General features: G+C 37.7%; 1 protein-coding gene across 6 annotated transcripts; it reads left to right on the forward strand.

Annotated features, from left to right (window-relative positions):
- The first annotated feature begins 3,127 nt into the window (after positions 1 to 3,127).
- On the forward strand, positions 3,128 to 19,428 carry LOC126713230 (trehalase-like). 6 transcript variants are annotated; one of them, XM_050412928.1, is made up of 13 exons: positions 3,131 to 3,786; positions 4,630 to 5,130; positions 14,522 to 14,641; positions 15,382 to 15,497; positions 15,659 to 15,759; positions 15,862 to 15,971; positions 16,701 to 16,773; positions 16,858 to 17,022; positions 17,106 to 17,193; positions 17,794 to 17,893; positions 18,093 to 18,306; positions 18,455 to 18,534; positions 18,910 to 19,428. In XM_050412928.1, exons 1-13 carry the CDS (start codon positions 3,161 to 3,163, stop codon positions 18,911 to 18,913), a joined length of 2,298 nt encoding a protein of 765 aa, XP_050268885.1. In that variant the 5' UTR covers positions 3,131 to 3,160; the 3' UTR covers positions 18,914 to 19,428. The 6 variants fall into 6 exon arrangements, with proteins under 6 accessions (XP_050268889.1, XP_050268885.1, XP_050268884.1 ...); XM_050412927.1 differs by having other exon boundaries at positions 18,455 to 19,000; XM_050412930.1 differs by having other exon boundaries at positions 3,132 to 3,754; positions 5,099 to 5,130; positions 18,455 to 19,000.
- The last annotated feature ends 1,288 nt before the right edge of the window (positions 19,429 to 20,716 follow it).

A 20,716-nucleotide genomic window follows, 5' to 3' on the forward strand; every position in this document is an offset into this window, starting at 1 on the left:
TGCACCCAAAAAAAAAAATCTCAAACTAAACTTAATGTTCTTTGCTCATAATAAAGTACCGTAATTGCCTCTACCACTCTCTGTTGAGATTTTGGAAATTATGATTTTAAAGTTAAAAAAAAAAAAAAAAAAAAAAATCAAATACATAACAAATTGCGATTGATAAAAAATAAAATAGAAAATGGAATAAAAGATTTGTATTCCTATTATGTAATAGTACTCAAAATAAAGTGACAAGAACTGTAATAGTACCCAAATAAATTTTTTTTTTGTTCACCAAAAAAATATTTGGCAAATCACAGTTGTTGTATTGGTAATTATTAAAACAAAAGAGTTGTTAGAATTATGGTTAAGAGATTAAACTCACCATTTCCTAATAACTTAAATTTTTGGGACAATCTGTAATTTAATATGGTATCAGAGCAGAAGATCCTGAATTCAATCCTTATCTTTACTCTACTTCCCATTTAAAATGTTAAATTCTCACTTTGGGCCCCCACTTATTAAGAGGAAGTTTAGGCCCACAAGTGAGGGAGAATGTTAGAATTATGGTTAAGAAATTAAATTCACAATTTTCTAATTTTAAACATTTGGGACAATCAGTAATTTAACAAGAGTAATTGTGTCTATAGTCAACACAATTATAGTTCGATCCTATGAGAGCCCGAGGATCGAGGATGAAGTTGAAGGGTTGCAGCATTGGTGTGGGAATGCCGCAAGCCACAGGCCCAAGGAAGAAAGCCGCCCGTGGGAGGAAAGAAATGAATCAAGGTACTCTGTAGTATTCTAAGTGAGAGTTGGAATATGAAGAGAGTGGGAGTCAGTGGATAGTAGGGAAGCTTCTGGTCTAGTGTAGCCTGTTGCATCCGCATTAAATGGTAGACAACAGCTTTATCAATCGCATTGATGAGGAAATGACCTGAACAGTGTAAGTCACGGCTAAGCAGATTCCTTCCACCATCTTCTTCAGATGTTAAAAGTAACAGGTGTCATAAAAGGAGGGAGGTCAGGTGAGAATGGATGATGAGATATGATAGAGGTAGAAGTATATAAGTAAAAGAAGAGTCATAAAAGGAGAGATGTTAGATGAGAATAGATGGTGGAGATATGATAGAGGTAGAAGTATATAAGTAAAAGAAGAGTCATAAAAGGAGAGAGGTTAGGTGAGAATGGATGGTGGAGATATGATAGAGGTAGAAGTATATAAGGAAAAGAAGGAGCACTGGAAAGAGGGATCGAGACAAAGGCATCAAAAGATATAAGCACAAAAGAGAGAGAAAAAAGAGAGTGAACAATGTAACTATCTATACAAACTTATCCGCCTCGAGTAAGCTGGTGGAGGGATAGATTCCCCCTTTGTTTTATAAGATTAACATTTTCTTCTCTATTTCTATCCTCGGGCAGAGTCCCCTCTTATTGTTTGTTTCCCTCTCTTACAAATTCTATTAATTTGGGCCAAGGTTGAACTATGTCACTCACTGTTCTAAATGGGTTCGGGCCGTCAGATTTTTTGGTCCTTACAAATCCCCATCTTCGCCCTACCTCCCATTTAAAATGTTAAATTCCCATTTGTTGGGTCCCCATTTATTAAGGGAAAGTTTAGGCCTACAAGTGAAGGAGAGTGTTAGAATTATGATTAGGAGATTAAACTCACAATTTCCTAATAGTTTAAACTTTTGGGACAATCGGTAATTTAACAAGAGTAATTGTGTCTTTAGTCAACACAATTATAGTGTATAACAGGTCATTCCTTTTCTTTAATTTTTTTAAAAAGAAAACTGAAAAACAACAAAATCATAATAGTTAATTAAAATTAAAATTAAAATATTTTTAAAATATAAAATTTAATTGAAATAGGCTTTTATGGGTACCTTTTGTCATAATTCAATGCCTCTATATTGTTATCAATAGTGAGTGGTGTGGAAAAAAAGAGGAAAAAAAATTTATCATTTGCTCAAATTTATGAGGGTATCCTATTTGAACATATTCTGCATTTTCTTGGATACCCAAGATCAAATAGTCATGGATTTGTTGTTTGCGCTTACTAGCGTCTTCATATAATTCAGATAGTTTTCTCAAAGTCTCTTGTTCATATCTTTGATCATTTCAATAATTTGGACAAAATTTTTGGCCATAGGCTAAAAACATACAACAATAAAAAGCAAAAGAAATAAAACACCAAATAATAAACAAACACTTCAAGCAAGCAAACATATGCTTCATATAACTGATGCAACCGGCAAACAAAAGTGAATGTTAGAGTCTGTTTAGGATCCGCTTATTTTGCTGAAATTGAAAACTTTTTATTGAAAGTACTGTAGATAAAGGTAAAAATTAGTTGAAATAGTACAGTGAGACTCATAGATAGTACCAATAAATGCAGTGAGATCCATGAATAGTAGTAAAAATAAGCTAAATAGTAAAATAAGTTGGCAGAAATAATTTTTGCCAAATCTACACTTAGGGTTTGTTTGGGATCCGTTTCAACTGAAATATTTTTTACTGAAAATACTGTAGATAAAGGTAAAAGTTAGCTGAAATAGTACAGTGAGACCCATAAATAGTACCAAAAAGTGTAGTGGAGCCCATAAATAGTAGCAAAAATAAGCTAAATAGTAAAATAAGTTGGCAAAATTAATCATACCAAACACACACGTAGGGTCTATTTGGGATCTGCTTATTTTACTGAAACTGAAAACTTTTTATCGAAAGTACTATAGATAAAGGTAAAAGTTAGCTGAAATGGTATAGTGGGATCCATATATAGTATCAAAAAAATTCAGTATGACCTATAAATAGTAGCAAAAATAAACTGAATAATAAAATAAGTTGACAAAATTAATCATATTAAATGGACACTTAATACTTATATATATTATAATCTAAACAGCCGGCAAGCTTGTAATTCGTCTTCTTCTTTTCTTGTCTTTTTCTATATGAGTAATTCTTGTGCCACGTCAAAAGGCATTATATTAGTCACAATATTGACCACAACTCACCTATGATAAGTTATGATAGGTGGGGGGACAGTGGTGTGTACACGTGGAAACAACCCTCTCTACCAACCACCAATGTTGCGTCTTTTACGTGGCACAAGCATTTTTCTTTCTATATATATGGTTTCTTTTCTTGAATCCTAAGCCTTCAGTGTTTTCCAACAATGACAACCACTCAAGCTCTTAACTTTAAACAACTTTCTTTCACATATTTTGCTCTACTTTTCTCATTATTGCCACAACTAACAACAACAATGGCGGCAGTCACAGAATCTTTATCACATTGCAGTTCTTCTGACAAGGGTCCTGTAGTTCCCACAACCCCTTTGGTCAAATTTCTTGAACGTGTCCAAGAAGCCGCTCTCAAAACCTTTAAAGAAACAAACTTTGACCCAAAACTCTACGTTGATTTGTCACTAAAGTTGAATTTTTCAACCACTGAGAAAGCTTTTGATCAGCTTCAAAAGTCTGCAAATGGGTCTTTATCGGTTGAGGGGTTAAAAGGGTTTATAGACAAGTATTTTGGGGGTGCAGGGAGTGACTTGGTGTACGTTGAACCAGTGGATTTTGTGCCTGAACCTGAGGGGTTTTTGCCAAAGGTTGAGAATCCAGAAGTGAGAGCCTGGGCTTTGGAAATACATGCTTTGTGGAAGAATTTGAGCAGGAAAGTCTCTGATGAGGTCCACAAGCGACCAGAGTTGCATACTATTCTTCCTTTGCCTGAGCAGGGGGTGATTCCGGGATCAAGATTTCGAGAGGTGTACTACTGGGATTCTTATTGGGTAATTAGGTCAGTGTTGCTTTCTTTCTTTCCCTTTGTTTTCAATTAGCTAGAGTTCTTCTACATTCACAACTTTTGAGTTATAATCTTTGCTACAACTTTAATGTGACAAATTATAAATAGAGGCCTATCACTTGCATATATAGATCTAATAGATTTTCTCTTTCAACAATATATTTATAAGAATAGTGTACAATATTGTACATTTTTCATGTAAATGTATATAATATTGTTTATATTTGTTTAGTTTACAGTGTAAGTGTGGTGAATGTAAAACCATAATTTTTCTTTTAATAAATTAAAAGTTGTGGCTTAAATTTTGGCCCAAGACTTAAAACATACAACCAAAAAAAAAAGCAAACAAAATAAAATGTCACACAACAAACAAACACAAAAAGCAAACAAAACTTTATACTTCACAGCTAACAAAACTTTAAATTAAAAGTTGTGGCTAAAATTTTGGTCCAAGACTAAAAACATACAACCATTAAAAAGCAAACAAAATAGAATATCACACAACAAACAAACACAAAAAGCAAACAAAACTTTAGGGGGAGTTTGGAATGGTTATTTTAGCAACACTTTTCAATTTTTAAATAATATTACACATATTTTTACATATTTTTTCACCCATACATGAATACAAGCAAGAACAACTTGCCAAACGGTTCCTTATACTTCACAGCAAACAAACGCTTGGAATCCTAAACCTTCACTGTTCTCCAAGAATGACAAGCACTCAAGCTCTCACCTTTAAACAACCTTCCTTCACATCTTCTGCGCACTACTTTTCTCATTTTTCTCACAACTAACAACAACAATGGCAATCACAGAATCTTTGTCAAATTGCAGTTCTTCTGACACAGGCCCTGTGATTCCCACAACCCCTTTGGTCACTTTCCTTGAACGTGTCCAAGAAGCCGCTCTCAAAACCTTTAATGAAACCAACTTTGACCCAAAACTTTACGTTGATTTGTCACTTAAGTTGGATTTGTCAACCACTGAGAAAGCTTTTGATGAGGTTCGAAAGTCTGCAAATGGGTCTTTATCGGTTGAGGGGTTAAAAGGGTTTATAGAGAAGTATTTTGAGGGTGCAGGGAATGACATGGTGTACATTGAACCAGTGGATTTTGTGCCTGAACCTGAGGGGTTTTTACCAAAGGTTGAGAACCCAGAGGTGAGAGCCTGGGCTTTGAAGGTGCATGCTTTGTGGAAGAATTTGAGCAGGAAAGTCTCTGATGAGGTCCATAAGCGACCAGAATTGAATACTATTCTTCCTTTGCCTGAGCAGGTGATGATTCCAGGATCAAGATTTCGAGAGGTGTACTATTGGGATTCTTATTGGGTAATTAGGTTAGTTTAGCTTTCTTTTTCTCTTTTTGTTTTTAACAAGAGTTCTTCTACAACCACAACTTTTGGGACATAATTTTTGCTACAATGTGATGTGATATAGACCATATAAAAATCTATTATTTTCGTATGGATCCATTACTCATGATGATAAAAGTTGTGGTAATAAATTTTCTCTTTCAACAATTAATGACCTGCATAATTATTTTCAGAACCGTTTTTCATATTTTAGATGACATATTGTAATTGGTATTATATAATTTTCACATAGAATACAGTAGACCCCAATGCTTATGAAAAAAGTTGTGAAATTTATTAGTGTATCTAGATTTATTGTATTGTTTTTTTACATAGTTTTTTTGTTTTTTTGTTTTTAAAGGGTAGCAAGGTTTATGCTATTGTAGGTCCATGTATATGCAGTAATTTAGGTTTAGTATATGGTTTCATTGGAATGCACAATTTTTTTTTTTTTTTTTTTTGGTGAAAAAGGAAATCTCATTAAACTAAACAGAGGACAAAGTCTCAGGGCAACGCCTGTTAACATACAATCTGGAATTATCAAATTCTAAATCAGACTGAAGTTCCTGAGGGGAATCTTCATACAAACAAAAATCTACAAGCTGCTGCACTCCCATTTGAGCTAGCTTGTCTGCGCAATGGTTCGCCTCTCTGTAATAGTGCCTAACTCTGAGCTGAGGAAACTGGACCATCATCTGCCTGTAGTCATCAAGAATGGCAAATATGATATTGTTAGACTGGTTCGGGTTGGTTAGCACATCAAAGATACTTTTAGCATCCAACTCTAACACTACAGCAGGGAAGTTTCTATGCAAACAGAGGGATAGTCCCTCCCTCACAGCCCATAATTCTGCCACAAAACTCGTGGTAATCCCAATTTTCCTGGAAAACTCAAACAACCAATTTCCATTATCATCACGAAGAATCCCACCACACCCTGCTGGTCTTGGATTCCTTGAAGACGACCCGTCAGTATTCAGCTTTACCCACCCTCTGTTAGGCCTCTCCCAGCAAATGGCTGTCTGTGTTCGGTCACCGCATTAATGCCACAGTGGATGAATTCTCGAGCTCTATGGATAATCTCAACGTGTGTGTTGGGAGACACGGGTTTGTTTTGGAATAAAACCAGATTCCTTCTCTGCCATAATATCCAAATGGCAAATAGAAAAATGGTATCCCAATGAAGTGGAAGGGTTGCCTTAACATTCTTAGTCATCCATATTTTCAGCTCCCCATTGAAAAACTCCATATCATTCCTCGCTACACCTAGGTTGAACCACACTTCTCTCACTGTCCTGCAATCCCGAAGAGCATGGACAATGGTTTCCACCTCCAAACCACACAAAGGACATAGCATGTTTGTACTCATCCTCCTTTCCGCGAGGCAGGCTTTGACCCCGACACTGTTGTGCATGCATTTCCAGGCAAAGAATTTGATTTTAGGAAGAACTTTCGCCTTCCAAATCCACTCCCCATCAAACTGGCAAGGCTATATGCAGATTTGAGATCAAAGATTCCACGGGGATTCGGGGACCATGAAAGTTTATCTTCAGTAGGTGCAATCATGGCATAGGGGGTTGCTTGGATTTTCATCTTCAAATTCGTTGGCAACTCCATGGTAATCTTAGTCCAATCCCAACTACCATCAATCAGAATATCCTTCACCCTTAACCTTTCGATGTTAGGTTCAATGGGGCCTTGAATGACACTTCACAAAGGACCCAAGTCTAACCACAAGTCACTCCAAAAATTCAAGTTACTGTCTTTCCCAAGAGACCATCTAGCTCCCTTTACAAAGGTAGCTGTACCTTTCTTGATGCCCTTCCAAACCTAGGAGCAGGGAAGCTTACTTGGATTAGGGGAATTAATCCTTCTTGAGCTGCAATATTTCCTCTTCAGAACTCGTGTCCACAAAGCATCTTGCTCCGAATGCAGTCTCCGGTTCAGTTCGGCTAATAAAGTGGTATTCCAACCTTTTGCTGTTTGAAATCCCAATCCTCCCTCTTCCTTAGGCTTGGTGACTTTTTGCCAGCCAATCCAATGGATCCTCCTACCTAAATCTGAAGTGCCCCATAAAAAATTCCTATTCACCCTATCTATGCCACTCAAAATCCTTTCCGACAAATGGGCACACTGCATTGCATAGGCAGGAACAGTGGATAGGGAAGACTGAATGAGGACGGCCCTCCCTGCCATTGACAATAGATTTGCTTTCCAGCCAGCTAGCTTCTGCTTCATTCGGTCAAGGATGAAGTCAAAATCATGAGAAGAGGATCCAGGGTGCCTAATGGGAATACCAAGGTACTTACCCAGTGACCGGGTGGACTGGAATCCAAGGATGTCCGAAAGGGACTCTCTAGTGTCCCTATCTACATTTGGGGAGAAGAACACCCTAGATTTAGCTTCGCTCATTGACTGCCCCAATTTTTCGCATAACTCATCGAGTACATCTCTAATGGTGGAGCAATTAACCTGATTTGCTTTGGAAAATAACACCAAGTCATCAGCGAAGAATAGGTGGGAGAAAGATGTAGCATGTTTAATGCTCCTCCTTTATTATTTTTTAGGTCCACCTCCAAACCACACAAAGGACATAGCATGTTTGTACTCATCCTCCTTTCTGCGAGGCAGGCTTTGACCCCGACACTGTTGTGCATGCATTTCCAGGCAAAGAATTTGATTTTAGGAAGAACTTTCGCCTTCCAAATCCACTCCCCATCAAACTGGCAAGGCTATATGCAGATTTGAGATCAAAGATTCCCTGGGGATTTGGGGACCATGAAAGTTTATCTTTAGTAGGTGCAATCATGGCAGAGGGGGTTGCTTGGATTTTCATCTTCAAATTCGTTGGCAACTCCATAGTAATCTTAGTCCAATCCCAACTACCACCAATCAGAATATCCTTCACCCTCAACCTTTCGATGTTAGGTTCAATGGGGCCTTGAATGACACTTCGTAGAGGACCCAAGTCTGACCACGAGTCACTTCAAAAATTCAGGTTATTGTCTTTCCCAAGAGACCATCTAGCTCCCTTTACAAAGGTAGCTGTACCTTTCTTGATGCCCTTCCAAACCTGGGAGCAGGGAAGCTTACTTGGATTAGGGGAATTAATCCTTCTTGAGTTACAATATTTCCTCTTCAGAACTCGTGTCCACAAAGCATCTTGCTTTGAATGCAGTCTCTAGTTCAGTTTGGCTAATAAAGCGGTATTCCAACCTTTCGCTGTTTGAAATCCCAATCCTCCCTCTTCCTTAGGCTTGGTGACTTTTTGCCAGCCAATCCAATGGATCCTCCTACCCAAATTTGAAGTGCCCCATAAAAAATTCCTATTCACCCTATCTATGCCACTCAAAATCCTTTCTGGCAAATGGGCACACTGCATTGCATAGGCAGGAACAATGGATAGGGAAGACTGAATGAGGACGGCCCTCCCTGCCATTGACAATAGATTGGCTTTCCAGCCAGCTAGCTTCTACTTCATTCGGTCAAGGATGAAGTCAAAATCATGAGAAGAGGATTCGGGGTGCCTAATGGGAATACCAAGATACTTACCAAGTGACTGGGTGGACTGGAATCCGAGGATGTCCGAAAGGGACTCTCTAGTGTCCCTATCTACATTTGGGGAGAAGAACACCCTAGATTTAGCTTTGCTCACTGATTGCCCCGATTTTTCGCAAAACTCATCGAGTACATCTCTAATGGTGGAGCAATTAACCTGATTTGCTTTGGCAAATAACACCAAGTCATCGGCGAAGAACAGGTGGGAGAAAGATGGACCACTTTTTGAGGACTTAACCGAATTCCATAGTTTCTCAGCACATTTTCCTTCTATGAGCTGCTCCAGCCAATCCATGCACACAATAAAGATATAGGGCGAGAGTGGATCTCCCTGCTTGATACCTCAAGAAGGGGTAATCGGGTCCATAGTCCCCCTATTGAATAAAATAGTAGTGGTCACTGATGAGATGTAGCTCATGATCAAATCAATGAGGTCAATGGGGAGATTTATATGGAAGAGTCATTCCCTGATAAAGCTCCATTCAAACTTGTCATAAGCTTTTTCAAGGTCAATTTTTATCGCCATATAACTTTCTTTCCCTTTAGCTTTTCTGATGGAATGGATTAACTTTTGGACAATTATGGCATTAGCGGTCCCTCTCCTTCCCGGGACAAAAGCAGTCTACACTGGGGAAATGAGATCCCCTAGCACAGGTCTGATTCTATTCACAATGATCTTAGACACAAGCTTATATGTGGTGTTGCAAAGACTAATAGGATGGTAATTCCCAAGTGTTTCTGGACCTTGGATTTTTGGTATAAGAACTAGGTGGGTTTTATTGAGATATTTAGGCATTTTCTTGGTAGCAAAAGTCTGCCTTACTTCTTGTTTGACTAGAGAACCCACTGTCGGCCAAAATCGTTGAAAGAACCCTGCATGGAGACCGTCCGGACCAGGAGCTTTATAAGGCTTCATTGATTGAAGTGCCACTGTTATCTCTTCGTTAGTGACAGCTTGGTTTAGATCAACACAATCAGCTTCAGTTAGTCTAGCTTGCCATTGTGAAGGGCGGGAAATTTGCCGAGGGGTATTGCCCTTCGAAGATGAGAACAAATCCTGGAATCCTTTACGAACGACATTCATAGTATCCTCTTCTTCAAAAACCCACTCCCCACTGTATTCTTAATGGCGTCAATCCGATTCCGCTTTCTCCTCACAAGCGTGGTGACATGGAAGAAAGAAGTGTTTCTCTCCCCTTCCACTAGCCAATTAACCCGGGACTTTTGGGCCCAAATATCTCTCTCTTGATTAAGAATGGAATCCAGCTCTTGTTGCAGCACTTTTTCAAGCTCTACCAGCTGAGCACTTGGCCTCAAAGCCATTCCCTTTTGAATACCATTAAGTCTGGCCATTATCCTCTCTTTCTTCACAAAGACATTCCCAAACTCATTTTTGTTCCAGATGGATACATCCTTGACAAACTTTTCAATTGCTTCACCTAATTGGAGAGAGTGCCTCCAAGCCCGGGATACAATATTAGGGAAGGACAGGTCCGCCAACTAGCAGCTTTGAAACTTGAAGGGGTGAGGCAGATGCCGATGGTTGATTGGTTTTAACTCAAACAAAACTGGACAAGGATCAGAGTGGCATCGAGTGAGATGAGTTATTTTCGCATCTAGATATGTAGTGCACCAGCCTGGGTTTACAAAGAATCTGTCTATCCTCTCTTGGATTAGAGCTCCAACCTCCCTTTTGTTAGTCTATGTAAATCTGGGGCCCAAGAATCCCAGGTCAATCATGTTGCAACTATCCAGGCATTCTTTAAATTCCAAAGACCTAGAGCTACTCACTGCTCTGCCCCCAAACTTGTCCTCATTGGAGAGGGGCTCGTTGAAGTCCCCAACTATAAACCATGGCATATTGTGGAGCTCAGCAAACAAACACAAGTTATTCCGTAATACACGCCTTTTGGCCAACCGTGGACTAGCATAAATGGTAGAAAAGAAAAAAGTTGAGTCAAGAGAATGCACCTTCACAGAGACATGAATCTCTTGCTTGGTTTTGGAAAGGAGCGACAGCTCCACCTTGCTAGTATTCCAGAGTAGCCAAAGTCTTCCAGCATACCCAATGGTGTCGGTGTGGATAGCGCCGTCAAAGGAAAGGCGGTCCGTTATTTCCTTTGCTCTGTTTCCTCCTAATCGGGTTTCCATAACCACAAAGATGGCAAGGTCATGATTTCGGACAAGGTCCCTAACGTGATCTTGAAAATTGGGCTTCAGGGTGCCCCTGCAATTCCACGCAATGATATTCATGGCTAGGCGGTGGCTTGGGGTTGGACAATCATCAACTGGTGGGAGAGGCTTCACCTCCACCATCAAATTCCATCCCATCAGTTCCATCATCTCCTTCGAGTGATCTATCCCTGGCATTAGAGTCAGTCGATGTTGCAACACCCCCAATTTCATCTTCTGACAATACACTTGAATGGTTCTTGAAAATCCGATTTCCCATGGCTATGATTACAATCGGAGTGGATCGCCAGCTTAAACTCTTCCCCATCTCCTAGTTTGGTTCGTCGTTCAAGAAATCCCACGCTCAATCCGTCAGTGGGAGATAGCCCAATCTTCTGCTTGGTTTCGTCAAAGGGAAAATCAGTTCCCATGCCTTTCAAAACCTCGTGCTGACCCAGCCCCTCACGTGCGTTGGAATTGTTCTGATCTCCATGATCACGGCCTCTAGAATCACCACGATGTCCCCTCCTAAGTTGATTGCCTACTGTGGGGGAACTTGGACTTAAGAATTGGAATGATCCCTGAGGGTTCAGTGGGTAATTGCTGGGTTGAGAGGAGATGAGTGGTTCAGTGTGTGTGAGCTTAGTATGCACTAAGGGGGCGGCACTAGATGTAGCAGGTAAGGGAGCCCTAGCACGGGCCATTCCTTTCTTGCCCCTGATGGACGAGCACTGTCCCTAATCAAAGGTTTGTGGGCTTGGGTTGAACGGGTTTGAAGTGAATGGGCTTGGTAGTTCATCATCATGATTAGTTGGCTGCCTGGGTTCCGTGGAAGTTGGCTTTACGGGCTCCACTAATGCATTAAACAAATTCTCTCTTGTGGCTTGGCCCACTACAGCTTTCCTTTTCCCTACTCGGTTTTGGTCCAGTTAAGTAGCTGGATGACCATGATGACTCAGGAGTACTTGTGAGTTGGGATCAACCAAATTCTTTGTGGGATCTAGTCCTTTAACCAACTTGTCCCCACTCTTCCTACGTGCCACTACCATCCAAGGACCGTAGGTGTCCTCCTGTCCTAGTGCATTCTCAAATTGATGGTTTCTTGAATTGTCAGTCCATGCAATTCGTGTGATTCCTCCACTCTCTCTCTCTCATTGCCGTTACTGCACAGAAATTCCGACGGCATAGAGACTGGCCTTATGGAGTATGAGCATGACTCCTTTCGGTGCCCAAGGCGTCCACAAGAGAAGCAAAGTCTTTGGATGCCCTCGTAGCTGACGGACTGTTTAAACTCACCAATTTGTATTGACGTGATGAGGGGCTAGTTCACATCGAGTTGAACACACAACCTTGCATATCCTCTCTATGCCTCAACCGCCATGTGGGTATTAATTCTTAGAACAGTGCCAATGGTAGAGCCAATCTGCTTGAGTGTTTGAGTCTCATAGTATTCAATAAGAAGTTCATTCAACCTGATCCACATTGCTATGGAGGTCACGCTAGCAGCGGAAGGTTTGAAGCTTGGTTCCCACGGCCTAATAGACAGAAAATTTTCGCCTATAAACCATGGGCCCTTTTCCAAAACAGAGGCATGATCTTGCTCCAACAAGAATTGGACCAGAAAGAAGTCCTTGCCCAAATCGACGCAGTTCCCGTAGGTTTCCACAGTGATTGTAGCCGAGTATGGATAAAACTGTAGCTCACCGATCTTCCATACACCTTCACAATAAGAGCTTTAGACCAAGGAGCTCTAATCCGTTGTTTGTCCATCCTGGATAGCTTGACTGTTGCCATTCCTTCTCTGAGTTCCGTGATTTCATCATCAGAGTTAGACTCTGCATCCATGTGGTCCGAGAAGAGGAAAGCTTGGGAAAACGCACCAAGGATGGCTCCCACGAGCTTTTCCTTGAAGGATAACTTGCGCCCAGGTCCTTTTCCTTCATTTGGCCTCTCGCTGAAGTTTGCATGGTGAGCATCCTTCACCTTCTTGTTACTCCTTGCAAGCTTAGCTTCTTCTTCAATGGATAACGAGCATGGGGGCATCCGTACGGTAGTCATAGAAAGCGTTTTTGACTTTGCAATATTTTCCTTTAGATTAAAGAAAAGTATTTCCAAAAGCTGCCGAAAGGAGAATTTTCTTTCTCATGGCATCTAGGTGTCACAGAATATGTGTGATCAAAAAATCTTTTTCATAACTTTGAAAATGCATAGTTCTCCATATAGTAAAAGTCTAAAAGATATCCTATAAAAATAATAAAAAATCTAAAAGATATAACTGGTCGAGGGCCATTGTGGATGTAGCCCATGAGGTGGATCCACGTTCTACGTTCTTTCACCAATTATTTCTCTTTTTTATGATGCAGAATGAAGCAAACACCTGGACTTAATAAAAAAGAGTTCAAACTCATTGCTTTTAAGTTTACTTTTCATCATATGCATCATATGATGTTGATAATTGGTGGGGCTCCCTTGGATTTTTGTTGTGTTTATTTTTTTTGTAATAAGAAAGTATAAAGCCCAACAAATTTCACAACTATTAAAACCACAAGTTGTGATTGATAATTTGATATACAATAAAAGTGATGTCAATGGTCATTTCATGTGAAAATAATGTTACACTAAATCACAATCTACTATCTTTATTATGAAAGTTGAAATTGTTGCATCTGTTTTATTGTTACTTTGTAATAGTATTGAATGTAAGCTCAAAAGTAATTATGATTGGATTAAAGTAGTATAGTAGAGTGAAAAATGAGTTGTTTAAATTAAATATTAGAAATCTAAATGTGTATCTAGGTCACGTCATTTAAATTTTTAAATGATGTGAGCATGAGCTCTCCACTCAAATGGTTTATCTTCAATTTAGACGTTAATGACCTGCCTTTGTTTATAACCACAATCCTAAACCAAATAAACTTCATTTCCTTGCATTACAATTTACCCATGACCTTGAAATTTACAGAGAATGAAATATAACTCATTCCTCAACTCAACTGAACCAGAGGATGGCAGACAAAACTGCAAGAATTCTTTATACATATAGTTTGGCTGGTAACTGCAAGACTTCTATTACTTACATAAAAAATGTAAAATGTAAAAATCAAATTGTACACAAGAGCCATAGAAGTGTAAAACAGAAATCTAATCTGCCATTAGATTTCACATATCTATATTTCCTATTACTCAAAAGCAAACCTCAAAACTAAGAGAGAAACAGAGACTACAAAAGTGATCCACTACAAAATATGACCAAGCTGAATGTATCCTTGTGTATGATAACGATCCTCTTGGTATGAATAACACAGGTTATTATCTTACAACAGACCCACCAACTATGCATCAGCTGCTTTGTCTATCAACTTTTTAAAAATTGTTAGAATGTGAAAGTACTCTCACCTTTTCTGCATTTGCTTGAAGCTTGAGTTTAATTGTGCTGCTTGTAGCAAGAATTTTTTTTCCCTTTCTTTTTTATTATTATTTTTTTTTGTTTTCCCTGAGAAATTATGTACAATTTAGAAAATACTTGATCTTCTTTCCTTTAGCTTTTATTTTTTAATTCATTTTTCGGGTTAGAAAGTGGCTACACTTAGCATCCCTTAATGGGTCAACATTGATATATATATATATATATATATTTGTGGTGCAGGGGCTTGCTAGCAAGTAAGATGCATGAGACTGCAAAAGCAATTGTGACTAATCTTATTTACTTAATAGAAGAATATGGTTATGTCCTTAATGGTGCAAGGGCTTATTACACAAATAGAAGGTAGTTTTTCTTTCATTTCTGCTTCTGTTGTTTTATTTGTATATTTTGGTGTGCTGTATTCCACACTGCTCATTCTTCTTTTCCTCATTATAACATTTCATTGACCTTTTCTAGATTCCGGTTATTGTCATTGGCTTTTGCTCTTTGCATGCCTTATCATTTTATTCCCTTTCCACTTTATTGTCATTTTCTTTTGGAGTATGAATTAATTTTTTTTTTAAAGAAACTCTTTCTATGTTTTCATTGTGTTAATTGGAAACCAGCTTGATGCATGATGCACCTCATGTCACATAGCCATTATTGATATATTGATGCATTCAGGGTTTTAATCATGAGGAAATTGATGCCTAAAAGTTTACAAAGCCATAAACATGACACAGCCTATGTGGTTATAACCTTCTAAATTTTCAGTCAATTAATATAGTCCAAACCTGAAATTTAAACTGTTTTTGCTACCTTTTTATTATAAATAAAATGAATTCTAGACCACTAGTCTCTAGTTGAAAGATAGGACACATACAGTTTCATTTCATTTAATTTGGTATTAATGCTTCAGCTTTTATAGAACACTTTTTGGCTAAATAATTTGATCCTCAAGTTTTTGTTTTTTTTTTCTTCTCCCTTTTGACATTTTGTCATATGAATCTCATTTATGCAAATTTCATTTACATAATTTCCTTTGTAATCTAAATGATTATATAATTGGAGTTAAACCACAAACTCGGGGGCACCTTTTGCAGCCAGCCTCCCCTCCTGAGTGCTATGGTTCATGCCATATACAGCAGGACTGGTGATATGCAATTGGTTAGAAAATCTCTCCCTGCACTTCTCAAAGAGTATCACTTTTGGAATTCAGGTACCATGATATATATATATATATATATATATATATATTATTTAGATGATCTCTTAACAGTCTTTTCTTTGTTTTCAAGTGGACTTATGTTTACATTTCTTCCTTAGCTTCATTTTTTGTGGCTTGAACTTTTTTAACCATTTCCTTTTCTGCTGTTGTAGGAATACATAAGGTGACCATTCAAGATGCTCAATCTTGCAACCACACCTTGAATCGGTATTATGCAATGTGGAACAAACCCAGGCCTGAATCTTCAACAATTGTATGTCCTATCTAGCTTCATGCCTTAGCATAAGATCTTTTGTATATATAAATGGTGGATAACATTTAGAGGTGTAATCTTTAACCTATTTTTATCTCACAGGACACAAAATCTGCTTCCAACATCTCAAATGTCTCTGAAAAACAGCATTTTTACCGTGAAGTTGCTTCATCTGCTGAATCTGGCTGGGACTTCAGCACTCGGTGGATGAGGTAATAATTTGCTCTTGAGAATCAGTCTATCCTATAAACCTTTTTAAATTTACACTCCTGTCTATCTTAATTTAATCCATATCTGTGCTTTCTTAAAGTTTAAATTGTTGTGTTTTATGTATATTTTGAGGTGTATGGAAATTGGTTTTGTTGTGCACATGCTCACCTACTGGACAGTTGAAATTCAAGCCAATCTTATTTTACTCTGCATCCAAAAACTTTGATAATTTGGGTGATCATAATCATTTCCTGTATTTTATGTGTTTCTCACAATAGGATTCAGCTTGGGTATTTGATATAGATTATTGTATTCACTTAATAGGAAAGTTAATCATTGTGCAAACTGTTAGGATGCTTTTCAATTAGTTGCCTCACATCAAAATAGTTGGGCTATTTGAGAGGTTTTGAAAGCAATGGGTAAAGAAAAGGGATTCATGAGTGATAATTCATGTTTATAAGCATGGAATATATGGCAGAAATTCTTAATAGATGAAATAAGGGGAAAAAAAATTGAGGGAAAATGATGAGAAAGAACTAATGAGCATGCAAAATGGTCTAATAAGCTCAGTGAAAAGTGGTCTTTCCCAGTCATGAGTCATGTGATTCTTTATGGAACTATTAGGTTTCACTGCCCAAATTTCAAAATGCTTAGGGGCAATGGCTTGTCAAATTTAACCTTTAAGAGTACAAATTGATTAATGCTGTAAGGGATTAATTTTCTTGTTGTAGGAATCCCCCAGATTTGACAACATTGGCTACAACGTCAATTTTACCTGTTGATTTAAATGCATATATACTCAGGGTATGGCTCAGATCAATTTTAGATAGAATCTGTGAAATTAGCAACCTATTAACATGACTAGAGCTGTCTTACTTGCTGATTCAGATGGAATTAGACATTGCCTTCTTAGCAAAAGTTACTGGAGATAATAGCACTGCTGAGCACTTCTTGAAAGCTTCTCAAGCCAGAAAGGAGGCAATCAAATCTGTTTTCTGGAATGCAGAGATGGGACAATGGCTTGATTACTGGCTAAATGATAGCACATGCCAGGTAGTGTCTGATGCAAAAGTTTCTGGCTTCCTAGAGTCAGTATTTATTGTGCAATTATCCTGACTCTTAATTTTGATACTTAGGAACCTCAAACTTGGGAAGCTTGTAACCAAAATCAGAATGTATTTGCTTCAAACTTCATCCCTTTGTGGATTGAGTCATTCCACTCAGGTTTGTGACTCTTAATGTCAACCAAGAATACATTTACATACGGCCTATCTCTTCTTGCTCATCTGATACTTAACTGTCTTGCTTATCTGAGATCAGTTCCTCAGCCTAGTGAACATTCAAAGCTGGAGCTGCTCATGAGTAGTTTGATTGTTTTTCAATATACAATTGACTGAAAGATCATAATATAAGGGCGACATTGCTTTTCTGTTTAAAATTCCATGGCCTGTCCCAATTCAGGTTCAATTGTTTAACAGTTTTACTAGTACTGATTCCAAGTACTGGTTCAGAGGTAACTGCAATGCAAGACAGGAAATGGGTTCAGTCTTTCCGCAATTCATGCAAAGATAATACTTCCTGGGAGTAAGGTTATGTTTGCCTGTGCTGCTAAGGTAGACAAGGCAACAAGAAAGGATAACTGAACTGACTGCTGAAAACAATTTCTAAGTGTTCACTGAGAGTGTATCTCATGGACAAATTAAATAAATATATAATTAGGTTTGGACATTTGTTCACAGATTACTTTTGCAACATACACATGTAACTTTTTTTTTTACATGTTGATGGATACTTAACATTCTTTTGTTGTTTACATATATGAAGATAAATCCCTGGTGAAGAAAGTCATGGAAAGTCTTAAAAAATCAGGCCTGCTTCGTGCTGCTGGGATTGCAACTTCTTTGACAAATTCAGGAGAACAATGGTTAGTGACCAGTTTATATTCACCCTTTGTCGGGTTCTTTATGCTGGACATAATTAGGATTCATTGAAAAAATGAGAGACAGGAGAGGGGGGGGGGGGGGGGAGATGGAGGTTTTCTATGAAGGGAAGGAAACATTTGCATCTTGCACTACCTTTTTCTTTAATTTAGTAGTCTATGACTATATAGAATTGAACAACAGGGACTTTCCAAATGGTTGGGCACCACTTCAACACATGATAGTTGAAGGTCTGGGTAGGTCTGAATCAAAAAAAGCGAGGTCAGTGGCTGAAGACATTGCCGTGAGGTGGATTAGAACCAACTATGTCGGCTACAAGAAAACAGGCACAATGCATGAAAAATATGACGTGGACAAGTGTGGAGAATTTGGAGGTGGTGGTGAATATGCACCCCAGGTATGTCTTTAACTTTCGTGGAAATAATACTTGTTTCGATTAATGTCTATTGTTTGCTGGTATAAATATTCCTATTACATAAGAAATGTCCCGTCTGCTTTTTACTTCACATCGAAATGTTTTTTTTTTGGGGTATGTTGCAATGCAGACTGGATTTGGCTGGTCAAATGGAGTTGTTTTAGCGTTTCTGGAGGAGTTTGGATGGCCTCAAGACCGGAAGATAGGTTGCTAAGAGCATCTCCAAAGGTGTGGCTAAAAGCAAAATACTCTCTATAAGAGAGAGTGAGACCAAAAAAAGGGGCCCCAACAGCCTCTCTATACCTCAAATTTTTTTTTCTAATGAACAGTAGCTCATCAAACCTAATGAGCTACTGTTCATTCTTCAAATCCTTTTTTTCTATTATAATAATTAAGTGTTGAATAAAAAAATGTTGGAAGATGTGTAGTTGTTAAAAAAATAATAAATAATGAATAAAGAAATAATATTTAAATGAGATAGAAAGTCTGTTGGAAAATGTATATGAAAAAGTTGGTAGATAAAGGTAAAACTTACTGTTCATTCTCAAAACAGTACAAAAATTTGCTGATTTTGCTAGAGATGCTCTAATAATATAGGAGTTAGACCATGTTTAATTGGAGGTGAAACATGATGGATAAAAAACTTTTGAGAGAAAATGGAAAGGAAAACTTTTTTAAAGTATATTTGGTTAGGTAGGAAGAATGAAAAATAAATGGTAAAATCGATGTGTTTTTTTCCCAGGTCCACTAAAATATTTTTTCCCCAAAATGGAAAGAAAACTAGAGATAAAAATTTTCTTGATTGATGCACATGGGCTTCTTCAAGTTGCCTTTATGTTTTTTTTTTTTTTTCTCTTCCCTGGTCTATAACACGTTGCCTTGTTGCCTTTTTTATTTGTTTCTCTTCTTCTTTTTTCCTTTCTTTTTCCTCTTCTGGGCAGTGACGTTGCCATTCTTTTTCTTTTGATTTTTTAGGGTCTGGGGACGATAGTAGTAGTAGTAGTAGTTTTATTTTATTTTATTTTATTTAACTAGACGTGATTTTTTTTTACATGAATATTATTTTTCTAATAAATTTGGGTGTTTGCTCTTTTTTTGTGATTATTTCTTATTTTTTTGTTTTAATTGGATATCATTCTTTGACAAAGAGTATATGAGTAGATTTATTCAAACTCATTTTTTTCATCTTACACTTTTCCACTCCTAATCAAACAAAACTGAAAGAAAATAAAATTTTTTTTATCTTTCCACTTTTCCATCCTCTCACCATTTTCTATTTTTCTACTTTTCCATTCCTCTAACTAAACGGCCCCTTAGAGATACAGATTGATTGCTAATGGCCCCACTAGGAGCTTAGAGCATAACAACAATTAAACACTGATCATAATCTTGAAATGGAAGATATGTTAACGAGGAACTGAATAAATAAGTTCCAGCATACTGGGCTAACACATTTGTGTTACAATCAAAGAATCAATCAGTGAATGTGTTCAACTATCTACTGATTGATTACACTAAGTTGGTCTTGTTTTCTTTGTGTTAATTGCACAAGAAAGGCTACCACAGTACCATTTACAGTGTGAAACCTTGCAGCTTTTCATATATAGTTGTGCTCAACAATTGTTTACCAAACCTCATCTAATTGAAAGCAAGACACATTGGATGGGCATAAGAGAAATTTGTTATATTCAACAAAAAAAAATCTGTTCTGACATGAAATGGATATATGATACGATCCAAATATCTCAAACTATAGTGATGAGACAATAAAATATATCAAAACCTGTACCAAGAATTGGTTTGTGTAGGAAAGGGGCAAAGCCAAGGCAGCACTCTTCTTGGCAACCTCATGCACCATTAAGGAAGGTTTTCACTGTGTCACTCTTGAAGGAGTTGCATCTAATGTTCTTGGACCGCTAAGCAATTTAGAGAGGACTCTCAATGGATCATTAGTTCTATTTTAGAAGATATTTTGAACTTATTGAGCAATAGTTAATTTTAGTGTGTTTCTCATATCAATCTATTAGCCCATAATATGTCAATGGGCTTTTGTATATGACTTTTGTTAATGGGTGACATTGTGATTCTGTTGAGGGGAAATTTATTGGATCCCATTGCATTAGAAAGCAACAAAAGCAAATAAACAAATCTTGCTACTTTTTTAACTAATATATGTGAGATTACACTCAAAAAGCTAATTGATTACAATAAAAAACTCAATCTTAACCATTGCCTTCAAGCATTCGTTATTCGTTAACTGGACCCTTTGTATATGAATGGACTGAGCCAGTTTCCAACTCCGTCCTTCTTGAGAGAGTGTCCTTGGTTGGAATGGCTAAGTCCATTTCCACCCTATTTGAAGAAGATATCTCATACATATGATATTCATATT

The sequence above is a fragment of the Quercus robur genome, chromosome 2, assembly GCF_932294415.1.
Source record: "Quercus robur chromosome 2, dhQueRobu3.1, whole genome shotgun sequence".
Taxonomy (NCBI): domain Eukaryota; kingdom Viridiplantae; phylum Streptophyta; class Magnoliopsida; order Fagales; family Fagaceae; genus Quercus; species Quercus robur.

Bases quoted from the DNA above. Each gene is read 5' to 3' on its own strand.
- LOC126713230 (XM_050412928.1), top strand. From the start codon at position 3,161: ATGACAACCACTCAAGCTCTTAACTTTAAACAACTTTCTTTCACATAT. The intron at 15,972-16,700 runs GTAATAATTTGC...TTCTTGTTGTAG, and splicing joins TTCAGCACTCGGTGGATGAG to GAATCCCCCAGATTTGACAA. The intron at 16,774-16,857 runs GTATGGCTCAGA...TTGCTGATTCAG, and splicing joins TAAATGCATATATACTCAGG to ATGGAATTAGACATTGCCTT.